This window comes from Macrotis lagotis, chromosome 2 (assembly GCF_037893015.1).
Source record: "Macrotis lagotis isolate mMagLag1 chromosome 2, bilby.v1.9.chrom.fasta, whole genome shotgun sequence".
Lineage (NCBI taxonomy): Eukaryota > Metazoa > Chordata > Mammalia > Peramelemorphia > Peramelidae > Macrotis > Macrotis lagotis.
The window spans coordinates 42,544,864-42,558,208 of record NC_133659.1 but is presented as its reverse complement, the minus strand read 5'-3'; the positions used below and the strand labels follow the sequence as shown (position 1 = coordinate 42,558,208).

General features: G+C 38.9%; 1 protein-coding gene across 2 annotated transcripts in view; it reads left to right on the top strand.

Annotated features, from left to right (window-relative positions):
- Window positions 1-6,887, top strand: part of SH3GLB1 (SH3 domain containing GRB2 like, endophilin B1) — a 45,546-nt gene extending 38,659 nt beyond the window's left edge. For both annotated transcript variants that reach the window (XM_074221759.1, XM_074221758.1), the window contains 4 exons: window positions 236-325; window positions 676-776; window positions 5,726-5,951; window positions 6,378-6,887. In XM_074221759.1, coding sequence (XP_074077860.1) covers window positions 236-325; window positions 676-776; window positions 5,726-5,951; window positions 6,378-6,485 — 525 coding nt within the window. In that variant the 3' untranslated portion in view covers window positions 6,486-6,887. The remainder of the gene's footprint in view (window positions 1-235; window positions 326-675; window positions 777-5,725; window positions 5,952-6,377) is intronic.
- The last annotated feature ends 6,458 nt before the right edge of the window (window positions 6,888-13,345 follow it).

Here is a 13,345-nt window from a genome sequence, read left to right as displayed (position 1 = left end):
TGAATTCTTCCCTTGAATTTTCCCCCAATATTTTGTGCATATTTATCTATCTTTTATATGGCAATAATTCTCCTTATCAGCATCAGTAAATTCCTTGTTAGTTAAATGTTATGTTAAGACTTAAAATTATCTAATTGCCAAGAAGGTTTTTATGAAAATAATTGAAGGATGCTAAATGTTGAATGAATAAATTTCTTCTTTTCAGTGCATTCTAAATATCTGTATTCTCTTTAAGTCTGAACAGGAATTAAGAATAACACAGAGTGAATTTGACCGTCAAGCAGAGATCACCAGACTTCTTCTGGAAGGGATCAGCAGTACACATGTGAGTATCCAAAACCATTCATTCTCACTAAAAAAGCTATAGATGTGTACTCCACAGGGGCAGACATTGTATGGAATTGGTCATAATCATTGGGGAAAAATATAGCTTCTCTTTGACTCACTTTGTTCAGTGGAGCCATTCAAGTTTTCAGGCCAACCTGGCTTCTTTTCACTTGGCCCTCTGCATCCTCCTTCATACTTGAGGATTCTAGTAGGGAAGCACACTTTCTGATATATCCCTTCAGTGGTGCCGGGACATTTCTAATTTAATTATGGGTTTCGGTAACTCTTTGTCAATGTAATTAAGTTACTGATCAGCCCTTAGTCCTGCTATTTCACCTTATCTCCTAGGCACATCACCTTCGCTGTCTGAATGACTTTGTGGAAGCCCAGATGACTTACTATGCGCAGTGCTACCAGTACATGCTGGACCTGCAGAAACAACTTGGGAGGTAGGAATGCATGCCTTTTCTGAGCTGGAGCGAGGCTTGGCCTGTGAACTAATCTTAGGGATGAAGATGAGAGATGGGAAAGGTTTCTACAATATTTAGAATTGGCTTATTTTTAAGAACAATCATTGGGTTTTCACACTCTTCTCCTCTCCATGCAGTAAAGTACTTGGTTACTGTTCACAAACATTTAGTCATGTGAACAATCAGTAGATGACAAGTATGTATTCCTTTTTGAGGGAGTATGTCAAGGAAATTTGGGGGAAAAATAAGAATGAACTGGGCCTCATAAAAATCAATGTATTTAAGATCAGTATGATATAGAGTCACCTCATTTTCCAAGAAGAAATTGAGATCCAAGGAAAAGAGTGATTTGACCAAGTAGAACAATTCAGTGAAAGGTCAGTGAGTATCTGAAGAACATCACAGACTCATAGATTTGGGATTCATGAAGTTTCTTCCACCTCATTTTGTAGATGAGGAAACACAGACCCAGAGAGGGCGAGTGACTAGATCAGGGTCAAATAAGGAAGTGGCAAAGCCAGAGACAGGCGCTAGCCCTACAAATTCAACTTGCTTTCTTCTGTATGTGCTTCCTCCCACCCTATGTTTTGTAACAAGTTCTTTCTAGGAATTCAGTTGAAATTATAATTAAATGTCACTTGCAGGTATTTTTGTTTCCTCATTAGTTCTTAAAACATCTGAGTGATCTGTAAAAGCATCCTTGGTTCTGTGAGAATTGTAACAACTATGTTTTATATTGTACTTTCATTACATGTTTTTGTTTGATGCTCATAACATAGGGGAAGTCAGATATTTTCCCTGTTTTACAGACAAGGTCTGGCTCAGGGAGGTCAAAGCTGCTGCCTAGATTCTCAAAGGCAGAGTGACCAGCAGTTTCACTGAACTGGCTGCCCACTGGTGATAATATCCAGACTGTTTGCAGACAGAGATTGTCCAGAGAGACGTAAGGAGGTGAAGGACAGGTATTTCTATGAAGGATATGCTCCATTTTTTGCTTAGAGCAGAGGGAAAAAACTTGGTTCCATCAGTTCAGATCAAGCCACTAAAATAATCTGGTGTTAAGAAAAAGAATTAGAAATTAGTGTTAAAGTTCAAAGGCACTGTCATAGTCGACAGTCACTGTCCTAGTTTCTACCCCCTGTCCTCTGATTGAAGGACTTTAAAATATCTATACAAGAAAAGCAGTAAAAGGTGGGTTTAACACCACTTCTTTTTGTTCCACACCTGTGTTTATTTCTATTTGAGACTTCTGTTTTAATAATAGCATTAAGAAGAATATAAAGTTAACAGGCATTTAAATTTAAAATGCAATGTATTTAATTCTTGAACAGCAAATTGGATTTGAAAATATTACATCAATAATTTTAACAAATACATATAGTATGAATCCTCCTTGTCATTTGCATAATATACAAAGTTATACTAATTTAAAAATGGAATATTTGGGCATAAGATTTGAATAGGAAAAATAACCTAAAAATAATCTCTTTTCTCTTTTTTTTAATTTTTCATAAGACAGCCCTACCTTTCCAAGACTTCTATCAGACAAAACTTGAAACACCAAATAATAGGACAGTCAAGTGGAAAAATAAATAGGTCTTCCATGTCTCCATAGTGGAGAGAAATAAGAACTTTCCTCCTCTCTTCTGATCTTTTGGGGTAAACACTGTGTTACCACTGAAGAAGTACATATTAAGGTTTTGTGGGAAAGGGATACTTTAAGAGTACTATTGACCTTTTGAAAGATGGCACCTAAATTTGGTAGTTGTAGAGTTTATTTTGATCAGAACCACCCAACAAAGTATTTGCTTTTTATTTTAACTTCCCTTTTGAAACAAAGAGAGTTGTATTTTTGGAGCAGCCTTCCCCACCCCCACTTCTTTTTCTACCAGTTGAGCTTTCTTTTTCAATGTTCTGAACCACAGTAATTAATAACATTTAAATAGTATTGTGTAAATTTTTTTTCTCATTTTGGGGAAATAGATTTTTTGCTTCCATTGGAATTAGGCACCCCCCCAGTAAGGAAATGTCCTTAGCCATTGCTAAATTGGGGCCTAGTTTGTAAGCATAGCCTGCACTCCAGAGTAGGTTTCACAGCCAAGTATATGAATATAAGGCATCACTTGAACCCCGATCCTCTGTATTCTGAGACCAGCTCTCTTGACTCATTATATCAGAATGTTTGTTTCATCCTAATTGGAAAAGGATAGATTAAAATGACCATATGTTCTATGGGGGTTTTCTTGGCAGAAATACTGAAGTAGTTTGCCATTTCCTTCTCCAGCTCATTTTCCAGGTGATAAAATTAAGGAAAACAAGATTAAGTGACTTCTCCAGGGCCTCATAGCTAATAATTGTCTAGGGTCATATTTGAACTCAGTTTCTCTTTAATATGATTAGAGGTCAAGTAGCTATGCTATAAATTAAGTCTACTGATTTGTCTTTATTTTTATCATGAACTTAATGTTCATTCCACAGTTTTAATGACTTAGAAGAGATTTTCTATTTTACTCTAAATTTTAAGAGTCATAGATGAAACTGAATAAAATTTGAAATGAAAATACTGTTAAAATAGCATTAAATATAGGGCAGCTAGGTGGCTCAGTGGATAAAGCACCAGCCCTGAAGTCAGGAGTACCTGGGTTCAAATGTGGTCTCAGACATTTAATAATTACCTAGCTGTGTGGCCTTGGGCAAGCCACTTAAGCCTGTTTGCCTTGCAAAAACCTAAAAAAAAAAATACCATTAAATTTAAGTACTTATAAGAGTTGTTCTTGAGTAAATATAAATTCTATTAAGCTTTGCTTTATAGAGATAGCTAACTTTTCAAGGTGCTCTTGCAGCGTTTGGGAGAAAGCTGGGTTTCATAGCCCTAGGACATTTCCCAGAAGAGTAGATGAGTTAGAATTTTCTTTGTAAACATTTGTTTGGCAGATTTCAGACTTTTTTTTAAGCAAGTACCATGTGCTGGGGGTACTGTGATAGGTAATAAAAAGGCAAAAACAGTCCCTGCCCTCAAGGAATTCTCAGGCTTAATGGAGGAGACAACATGGAAACAACTAAATACATCCTATATATAGATAGGCTAAGTGGAGGGTCATCTGAGGAACAGCATAACCGTAAAGACTTCTTACAGAAGGTAGACTGTTGGTAGAGAGGAGGTACCAAGGATACCTGCAAGTTGAAGTGAGAAACCCAGAATTAGAAACTAAAGTGTTTTGTTTGAGGAACACTGGATTTTAGAGAGGGTAGAGGGGAATGGGAAGGGGGACAAATTGTGAAAGATTTTATTTTTTTCCCAACTACATACAATGGTAATTTTTACCATTTTTTTTGCAAGGTTTTGAGTTTTACAGTTTTTTTTCCCTTCCCTCCCCCCTCCTCCTGACAGAATGCAATCTGATATAGGTTCTATATTTGTAACCATGCTAAATGTAGATCGATGTTGAACATAATAGGTGAGGAAAAATGAGATTGTACAAGATTTTAAAAGACAGGATTTTGTATTTGTACCTAGAAGAATGGAGGCCATGAGGGTTTAAGGAACAGAGGAGAGGTGTGATCAGAGTTACCCTTTAGGAAACCTGTTTTAACAGGAGAGAGGAGGTGATGAAGGGCCTTCCACCCTGGATTGACAGGCTATATGAGACAAAGGTAGAACTGATGGATTTGGCAGCAGCTAGATGGCACAGTGGAGAAAAAGCTGGTCAGGAAGAATGGAGTGTGAGCCCTACCTTAGACACTCCCTAACTGTGCAGTCCGGCCTGGGCAAATCACTAAACCTCTCAGCCTCAGTTTCCTCATCTGCAAAATGTGGCTAACAAGAGCACTTACATTGAAAGCTTATTGTGAGGATCAAATTTGTAAAATCATATTTGTAAAGCTCTTGTCAAACCTCAAAGCTTTACATAAATATTAGGTGGTGTTATTAACATTAGATATGAAGAATGTGGGACACTAGGTGGCATTGAGTGTCAGGAGTCAGGAAGACTCCTCATCTTACTGAGTTCAAATGTGAGCTCAGATACTTATTAACCGTGTGACCCTGGGCAAGTCACTTAACTGTTTGTCCCTTTTTCCTCTTATGTAAAAATGGGTTGGAGAAGGGAATTGCAAAACCATTCCAATATCTTTGCCAAGAAAACCCCTAATGGGGTCATGAAGGGTCAGACAACTAAAAATGACCCCAATACTGGGGAGTGTAATTCTGGAATACAAAGTTATTAGAAATCATTTTATATAATATCATTTCAATTGAAAAAAATAAAGTGAAGGTAATTGATTAATAGAGATTACAATGGTACTACCTTTATGTCCATGATCATAATTTCTCTTTCTGTATCTGAATTTTTAAAGAGGGAATTCTGGAAATTTTTCTCTTTCATTATTATTTAAATAAATGTTCAGTTCTTTGCCTGTCCCTTCACCCCCTCCCATAACATTTTTAAGGTCAAATGAGAATTTCTACTTTTCTAGGAAAATTTCTTTTCAGAAGAAACGTTTTGTTCAAAAGCAATATTTTGTTCCAGAGACTAGGAGCTTTCTAAACTTTATCCATTATTATTGTTCTGCAGTCTTAGAAGTGAATTAGAGTGGGGGAGAAGGGGGGGATGTGCCATTTTGTCTTTACTTTTTTTTCCCAAAATGGAAGTTGATGAAAAGGTGAATAGTGCCACCCAGTGGTGGCATTATGTGCTAAATCTTTCTTGTCTGTAACTAGTTCGGATATTTATTGCCTGATTTCTCAGTGAAAATTCTTTCCTCTAGAGTTTATTAATTGTCCTGCAAGTAGGATTATCTCTTTTGAGGAGAAATTGAATACTTTATTTTAGCTAAAAAGAACCTTATCATTGTGAGCTGAAAAAAAATTTTGCAACTAATTTGTATAAAATAAATAAATGATTCCTTGGCCATTTTGTTTTCAACAGTTTTCCTTCTGCCTTTGTATCTAACAACAATCAGTCTTCCACAACTTCTGTGCCAAATGCCTCCACTTCCTCATCCGCAGTCACCACCACTTTCTTGTCTTCGACAAGTAACACGGCTACTCCTGCCCTTAGTGACTTGAAGGAATCCAGTGGGAGTAGGAAGGCCAGGGTTCTCTATGACTATGATGCCGCCAACAGTAGTGAATTATCACTGCTAGCAGATGAGGTAAGAGTTCCCATGACTGAGGTCACCATCCTAGGACATACCCTCTGGGATAATAAGCATGACCCATGCAGATTCCAAAGTGACTTGAGAAAATCTGTTTTTTCAAGCATGTCTATAGATTTCTGATGATTTTTATTATTGCCTGTCCTTTCTTGATTTTAAAATCTTGTATAACAGAATAAGATGTCAAAAAGTTGATGATGGGATGCTTTTCTTGTGTTGGAAAAAGTAGCCCTTGAGGTATTGCATCTTTTGACAAGATTAGTAATATTGTTTAACCCCTTGGAAAAAATGAGAGTTGGAGCTAGTTGGATGAGGGTCTCGAAGAACTGTTTATTTTTTTATAGAGAACATGATTCAGAAGATTGTGATCACTGTCATATTTTATTACTGAAATAAATAACTATAAATCTTTTTTTTTTTTAGGTGATCACAGTATACAGTATCGTTGGTATGGATTCAGACTGGCTGATGGGTGAAAGGGGAAATCAAAAGGGCAAAGTACCAATTACTTACTTAGAACTGCTCAACTAAGTGGGGGGGAGGGGGGACAACCTCTCTGCAGACTACCAGTTATGACATGATATTTATATATGATTAACTTTGTAAAGCAGGTCTACATGTCTTCCATGTTAATGTCTTAAGAGACTCAAAAACTACCAGCCATCAGAACTAGGCTTTTTCTGCCAATAATGTTGCATGGTAAATTTTTCATTGCTTCAGATTTGGTGTTAAGAGGTTTTTACTTCATGCCAAGGATGTTTTCTTACAGGATTCTGTTTCTACTGAAGTTTTCACTAACAAGCGGATTCTACTTTTGAGTAAATTAGATTGAAAGCAGGAAATCTGTTTTCTACTGAATTTTTCACTAACAGCAAGCTTTTTCCTTTATGTAAAATAAATTTATTGCGAATTGATGTCAGGTTTGCTCTTTATTTTTCTTCTTACATACATGTAACAATCCTAAAATTTGTTAAACTTCTTGGTTAGAATTTTTTATTAGCAAAAATTTCAAGGATACATATATATATGCTTTTTGACTGAGAGTACAAGAAATTTGTTAGTAACCATAAAGATCAGAAGTACACATTTTTATTGTTGTTTTCAGAGTAAGCCAGTGGAAGTCCACAAAACATTTTAAGTTTCAATTGAAAAATAGAACAGTGTATTTAATAGTGTATACAAAGCCATTTGGGGACAGTCTTCTCACAAATGACAGAACAATTCAACATTCTTACTCTTTCTTTGTATCAGCACAGGCCCTTATGACTTGATAGGGATGAATACTTTTTTTATGTTTTGTGTATATTTCACACAAACATTTCCTGGTTGTTTACCAGCCAGATTTGTTTGAGACTCCTTTTATTCCTTATTTGTCCCTAGTTCTCTTTTAGAGAACATAATTTTGTTGAGTAATGGGATTTTTCTTTTATTGATGATTGTATAGGGGCTCAGGGCAGTTTGTTCATTACTTCTGGATGGCTGGTGACCTAACCTTTAACCACCCAGCCCTCCTTGCACCACACGACTGGCTTGCCAGAAGACCTGACTCTGCTGGTGCATACACATAGGAACCTGCACACACACCATCAGGTCATCAAGTGGAGTATGGAAACAGGAAGGGTTTTTAACAGGTCCAAGGGTCAGGGTGGGGAGCTAGTGGTAGAAAGATTCTCCTAAAGTAGGGCTCCCCTCCCTCTTGGACCCCATTTCGTAAATAAAGAGCCATTCCAAGTGGGGCTGGTCCTCTGTGATTCTGTTTTTCATAGATATTTCTTTGCTCTCCCAACTTCTTTTTGTTCTCTCTTGGCCCTCATGCTGTTGGAGCTGACATGAGTAGCTCAATATATGGAGTCTGATCCACAAGGGTTATATTGCCAGGACATACTCCTGCTCCTTGGACAAAGCAAAAAAATGGTATGCCTCCAGACTGCTTCCTTAGCTCCTTTTTTTGAATTCTGGAGACTTCCTAAGAAGGAATGCAATAGAATCCAGAAGCAATAAAGACTTAGTGAAATATAGAAGCCCAAGGCCCTGGGCAGAGGGTGGAGGGGTTCTCAAACCATCACATGCCACCACTACCAATCTGTGAATAGGAAACAGACTACTTCAGCTTGTCCCTGCTTCTCTCTGGCTTCTCCAGGCTTGCTTTCTGGTTGGGGTGTGGGGAGGGCATCCAACTTAGATGCTGATGAGGACTAAAGGAGGTAGGAGCATATTTAAGCTAAAATCAAGATCTAGCAGTCCTTTCAATGATCCTACCTTCATTTTCCTAACTTGGCTTTTACAGATTTTGCCCTAGAAAAACTGTTCTGACAAGTTGTTGGCACATTTGCCTCCTGAATGCACTCCTATAAACGGCCATTTGTTATGTTAGGCAATACAGCTGGGGGTGTTTTTAATGACATCTTGCCACTAACTTTCCACCTCCCACAGAGACATTCCTTTTTCTGACTCCTGAAATGGTAATATTAACATTTTTGTAATAGAAATGGCTTCATTAGTCAAAGGAAGTATGGGCATCTGCAGACTGGTATCATTATTAACCAAAATTGCTTATGGGATAGGGAAGGGGGCAAAAATAAATGTAGCACCTGGTAGTGTTTTCAGCTGAGTATTATCATGGGCATGGCAGCCACTCTCTAATAGCCATCATTGCCAGATAAAATTTTCCTGGTCTTTATAAGCAGATAACAAATAAATTGATAATGAAAAGTGTTCAGGAGGTCAGTTCACTATTTTTTTTAAGGTTTTTTTTGCAAGGCAAACAGGGTTAAGTGGCTTGCCCAAGGCCACACAGCTAGGTAATTATTAAGTGTCTGAGACCAGATTTGAACCCAGATACTCCTGACTCCAGGGCCAGTGCTTTATCCACTACGCCACCTAGCCTCCCGGTCAGTTCACTCTTAACCACCTAGGGACTCCCAACTGACTTTTTGCCATTGTTGTTAAGCTAACCTCACAAGATATGTGTCTTCCAGACCTGTCTGCATCACAGCTCTCTTGTCATCTTATCAGAATTGTCCATCTAAACTAGGTTAAGAATTTATGCCCGAACAGACATATCCTCCATGTAACACCACATTGGTCTCCCATTGGGAACTCTTATAAAATTTTAAATCTTTGAATTTTAATAGTACATACTCAGGCTACAAGGATGGGAGACAAAATAAGGGGTACCCTCCTAGAACTAGCATTCTGTTAGGGAGGAGACAAGCTGTGCCCAGATGAATAAATACAACATCTATACATAGTACTGTTTGGGATGAGAGAAGAACACTGAGCATTTAGGAAAGGCTTGGTGCAGGAGGTAACATTTGGATGGACTCTTCACAGAGTCATAGAATTGGAAAGGTTAGATGAGACTTCAGAAAGCAGCCTCAATTGAGGAATAGGCCATTTCTTGTAGCCATTCTACAGCTCTCATAAGAGACAATGAGGATGATACAGCAGGTGCCAAAGGTGTGGGAGCGAAAGAAGAGGGAGCTTGGAACTTGTGGCCTCTTCAGTGAGATAGAAAGTAAGGATTTCTGGGTAGGGAAAGAGGAAGAGGGAATGTAGAAACCTCAGAGGTTTGGAAGTCACCTTGGAGAGTGATAAGAGTCAGGGAGGTAAAAGAATTGTACAATATCGAAGGTCTAATTGGATTTGATAACGTATCCCTGATTTTCCGGGATTGCATGCTAATTTCAGGGATTTTAAAGAATTTTTAAGAGAATCCTTGATTGGAGGAGAGAGAATCCAGAGTAGGACAGTTTGCAGATATTTTGGGGAAAACAAAAACAAGCAAAATTCTGAGGGGAGTTGATTTGACAGATTCTAAAGAGATCAGTTCATGCATTTTATGTTTTTGGAGGAAGACTTTTACCCAAGTTCAGGGGACTTGGACAAGAGAGACAAGCAGATGAAGGCCTAGACAGACAAATGAAGATGTTAGACATCAGTTGGCAGGTGGTGACAGATGGTGAGAAGAATTTCAATCTGCAACTTGGTTCCCTTTGCTCTCCTGACTTGGCTTAGCACCCTAGTATTTAAAATGTCTATATTATTTGGTATAAAATATGTGGCCACTTATTGATAATGTCTAAGTCTATGAGTTCAGGGTATGAGACAGAAATTAGCCAATGGGAAGAGATTTTTCTAGATTATTCTAGGGTGAGTGCTAATCCAGTTAGAGAATGTTTGAATTTTGATAATTGATGAACATATTTAAGCACATAGCCACTAAACTGCCTAAAGCATGAGCTTAGTAAGGAAAGGAGGCAGTAGCAGCCCAAGGTGAGCAGAGTAGCCTGTCAGTCTACAAGACGACCAGAAGTATTATTGTTCCATACCTTATATAACACAGCCATACCCCGTAGGTCTCTGCAATAGCATACATTTGTATCAGACCCAATTAGGACAGCAGCTTGTGAGTAGAAAGGGAGAAGATAGATGGTGAGAGATATAACCCAGAACTAGAGCTCATTAAGGTGTTATTGGCATTAGGACAAGAGGGTGAGATCCACCTAGAGACTAAAGACATGGTGAGGGCAGTCAAGAAGTGACCTGAACTGAAGCAAGCTCACCTTTCAGGGTTAGGGGACACAAGTAGAACCCAGGGTTCAGGTGAGAGGAAATAACGGTGATGGCTAGAGAACAGATATGGGTGATATATAGACAGCTGGGAAAGAACCAGATGGAGAGGATGGGAAACTAAGGCGAGACAGATTTGTTTTTGCCTTTACAGACAGTTGACCATGATCTCAAAATTACACAGAGCTCTTTTTAAAGGGGTTAAGAAGAATTCATAGAGCTTGGGATCAATAGTGCAGTAATTATAGGGGGGAAACCCCAGGGATAAACCAATCAGCATTTGGGTGAACTCTCCCAGACTTAAATTAGCATTCGCCTTGCTGGCTATAACTTAAATTACTCAGATGAGGAGACTGTTAAGAGGACAGGCCCTTTGGGGGACATAAGGAGGGAAGCTATAACTAAAGCTTAAACGGATGATTAACTAGGCAGCCCATGAATGGTAAAAAGCAGCCCCCTGCCAATTTGCAAGTACTGTTAGACCAGCAGGTAAATTCCATGGTAAAAAGACTGCCCAACTTTTGCAAGGTTTCCATGCCTTGGTCACACCGGAAAGGACTGCTATTTATCATCAGCAAGCTAGAAAAGAAATCTTATCAGAGGCCATTTTATTGAAGGGTTTGGAAATACTTCCCAGTCCAATGTTCTATTTTTGTCCTTTTAGCTGAAAAACCAAGGCATCTGCCTTCTTAGTACTGTGGAAGCTTGACCATTCTCCACCATCTATTCAAATATCAATGATATTTTTCATTTGTCTGCCAGTTCTTTCAATTATATAAAGGATATAGTCCGGAAGTCAGGGAATGTAAATTAATCAAGGGCAACTAGGTACTTTCTTAATATCTTTGGAAGCGTTAATTCCCTCATCTTTTTTTTTTTTGGCCCTTCCTAGTCCACAAGTCATTCCCCATGGCATAAATAAAACACAAAGTTCTCTCTCTTTATTAACCATTATCAAAAGTCCCTTCCACCCTTTCTGTATCTGGCATTCCCCTGACCAACAGTTTCTGACAGTTTCCCTATCAAAAGAAAAATTAAAATTAATCTGATATGACCTGCTTGTGATGAAGTCATCGTCTTGAAGAGCACCATTTTCCTTTTTCTTCAGTATCCTACAAGCACTAAGTGTCAACTATGTGCTAACAATCAAAAACATTTATTAGGTACCTACTATTTGCTACAAAGAAAGGCAAAAAACAATCCCCACCCACAATCTGAAGGGAGGAGGCACAATACAAATAAATATGATAGAGTTAAAGATAAAGTCTTGCAGAAAGGGCGAGGGGAGAGTTTCCTCCTAGACTGAGAGAAAACCAGGGAAATGAGGAGAGAATTTCAGACATGGCGAACAACCAGAGAAAATACGCAATAAGGGATGGAGTGACGTGAAAAAAACAGCAAGGCAGCAAGATTCACAGAAATGTATTGACTAGGGGAGTCTGCTTTAATTAGATCAGTTTACCTGAGTGGAGGATCAGTGAATGGGCAGAGATGAGGCAGGGAAGCAGTCCAGGCATGAGGTGAAAAAGGTGGTGGCAAAAAGAAGGTGGCAGTGTCAGAGGAGGGAAGGAGGGTGGATATAAAAGATGTTAAGAGGGTAGACATGAAGGAGAGAGACGTAGAGGATGACACCTGAATGACTGGGAGGTGGTGGTACTTTTAACAGTAATAAGAGGTGAGAGGGGGAGCGAAATTCAGTTTTAGACATAGTTCAAGATCTGTTCACAAATTTAATATGTCTATATGTCAGCTGGAGATGTGAGACTGATCAGGAGAAAAGTTAGGACTGGACAAATCTCTGCAGAGTTCATTGCCGGATCACAGTTCCACAATGTTGGCTCCCTTGGAAGATGGCTGGTAATAGTGTTAGTGGGTCTGAAGAACACTACAATTCCCCCAAACCCCCAGATTCTTGAGTTTATCCACATACTGATAACAGTTGATTGGCGGTTGGTTTTGGTAGTAGGGATGGTGGGCTCTTTTCTCCACCAGGTTGTTTCTCCTAGATAATGTCTGTGGGCGCCAGGCTGGATGCAGGACCAGTGGTATGGGGAGAAGACACTAATTCCCAAGCTCTTGGGCTCTAGGTTTTGGGTTATCTCCACTCTTCAGGTTATCTCCTAGGGTCTAAGACTCCTAAGACCTAGGGTGGCAGTGGTAGTGTGACCCACCTTACACATGCCACCTTATTTTTCTGGTAACAAGAAAAAAACAGTATATCAATTGTATGTAGTGAAGGCCCTAAACCTCTGGTCTGATGGTACTACTTTAAAGCTGAATAGCATGAGATAACAAAATTTCCATTAGAGAAGGGAAGGAAGGGTCCCAAAATATTACCAACAACTATTAAATCAGCAGAAATGTATGCTGATACAACTGACCATGTTTGGTGGCGTTCTCATCAATTAAGAGGGTCACTCAATAATGTGAGAATCACCGGGCAGATGAATATACTTTTGACCTCTGAATATAAATCTCCTAGTCTGATGGGAAGTAGCACAGAGACTGAAGGGGTTTATTCCTTGATTAAGCCAAAGGAGCTCACTTTATGTGTTTACCCCTCTTCCAAGCTTAATTTCTTAGTACTTCCCCTCTTTATGGCTTCATAGATTTAAAGTTGGAAGGGTCCTCTGAGGTCAAGAGAGTTCCCACTGTTCCTTTCCAGTTCTAGCCACGATTCCCATAAGCCAGCCCTGGTAGAACATGACCTAACTCAGCTGGATGTGACATATCTTTGCATACAGCCTCTGTTTGTTGACAGATAAAGATAAATAGGACCCAAGAGGCCAAAGTTGTGATTTTAACAAAGTTTGTCTTCC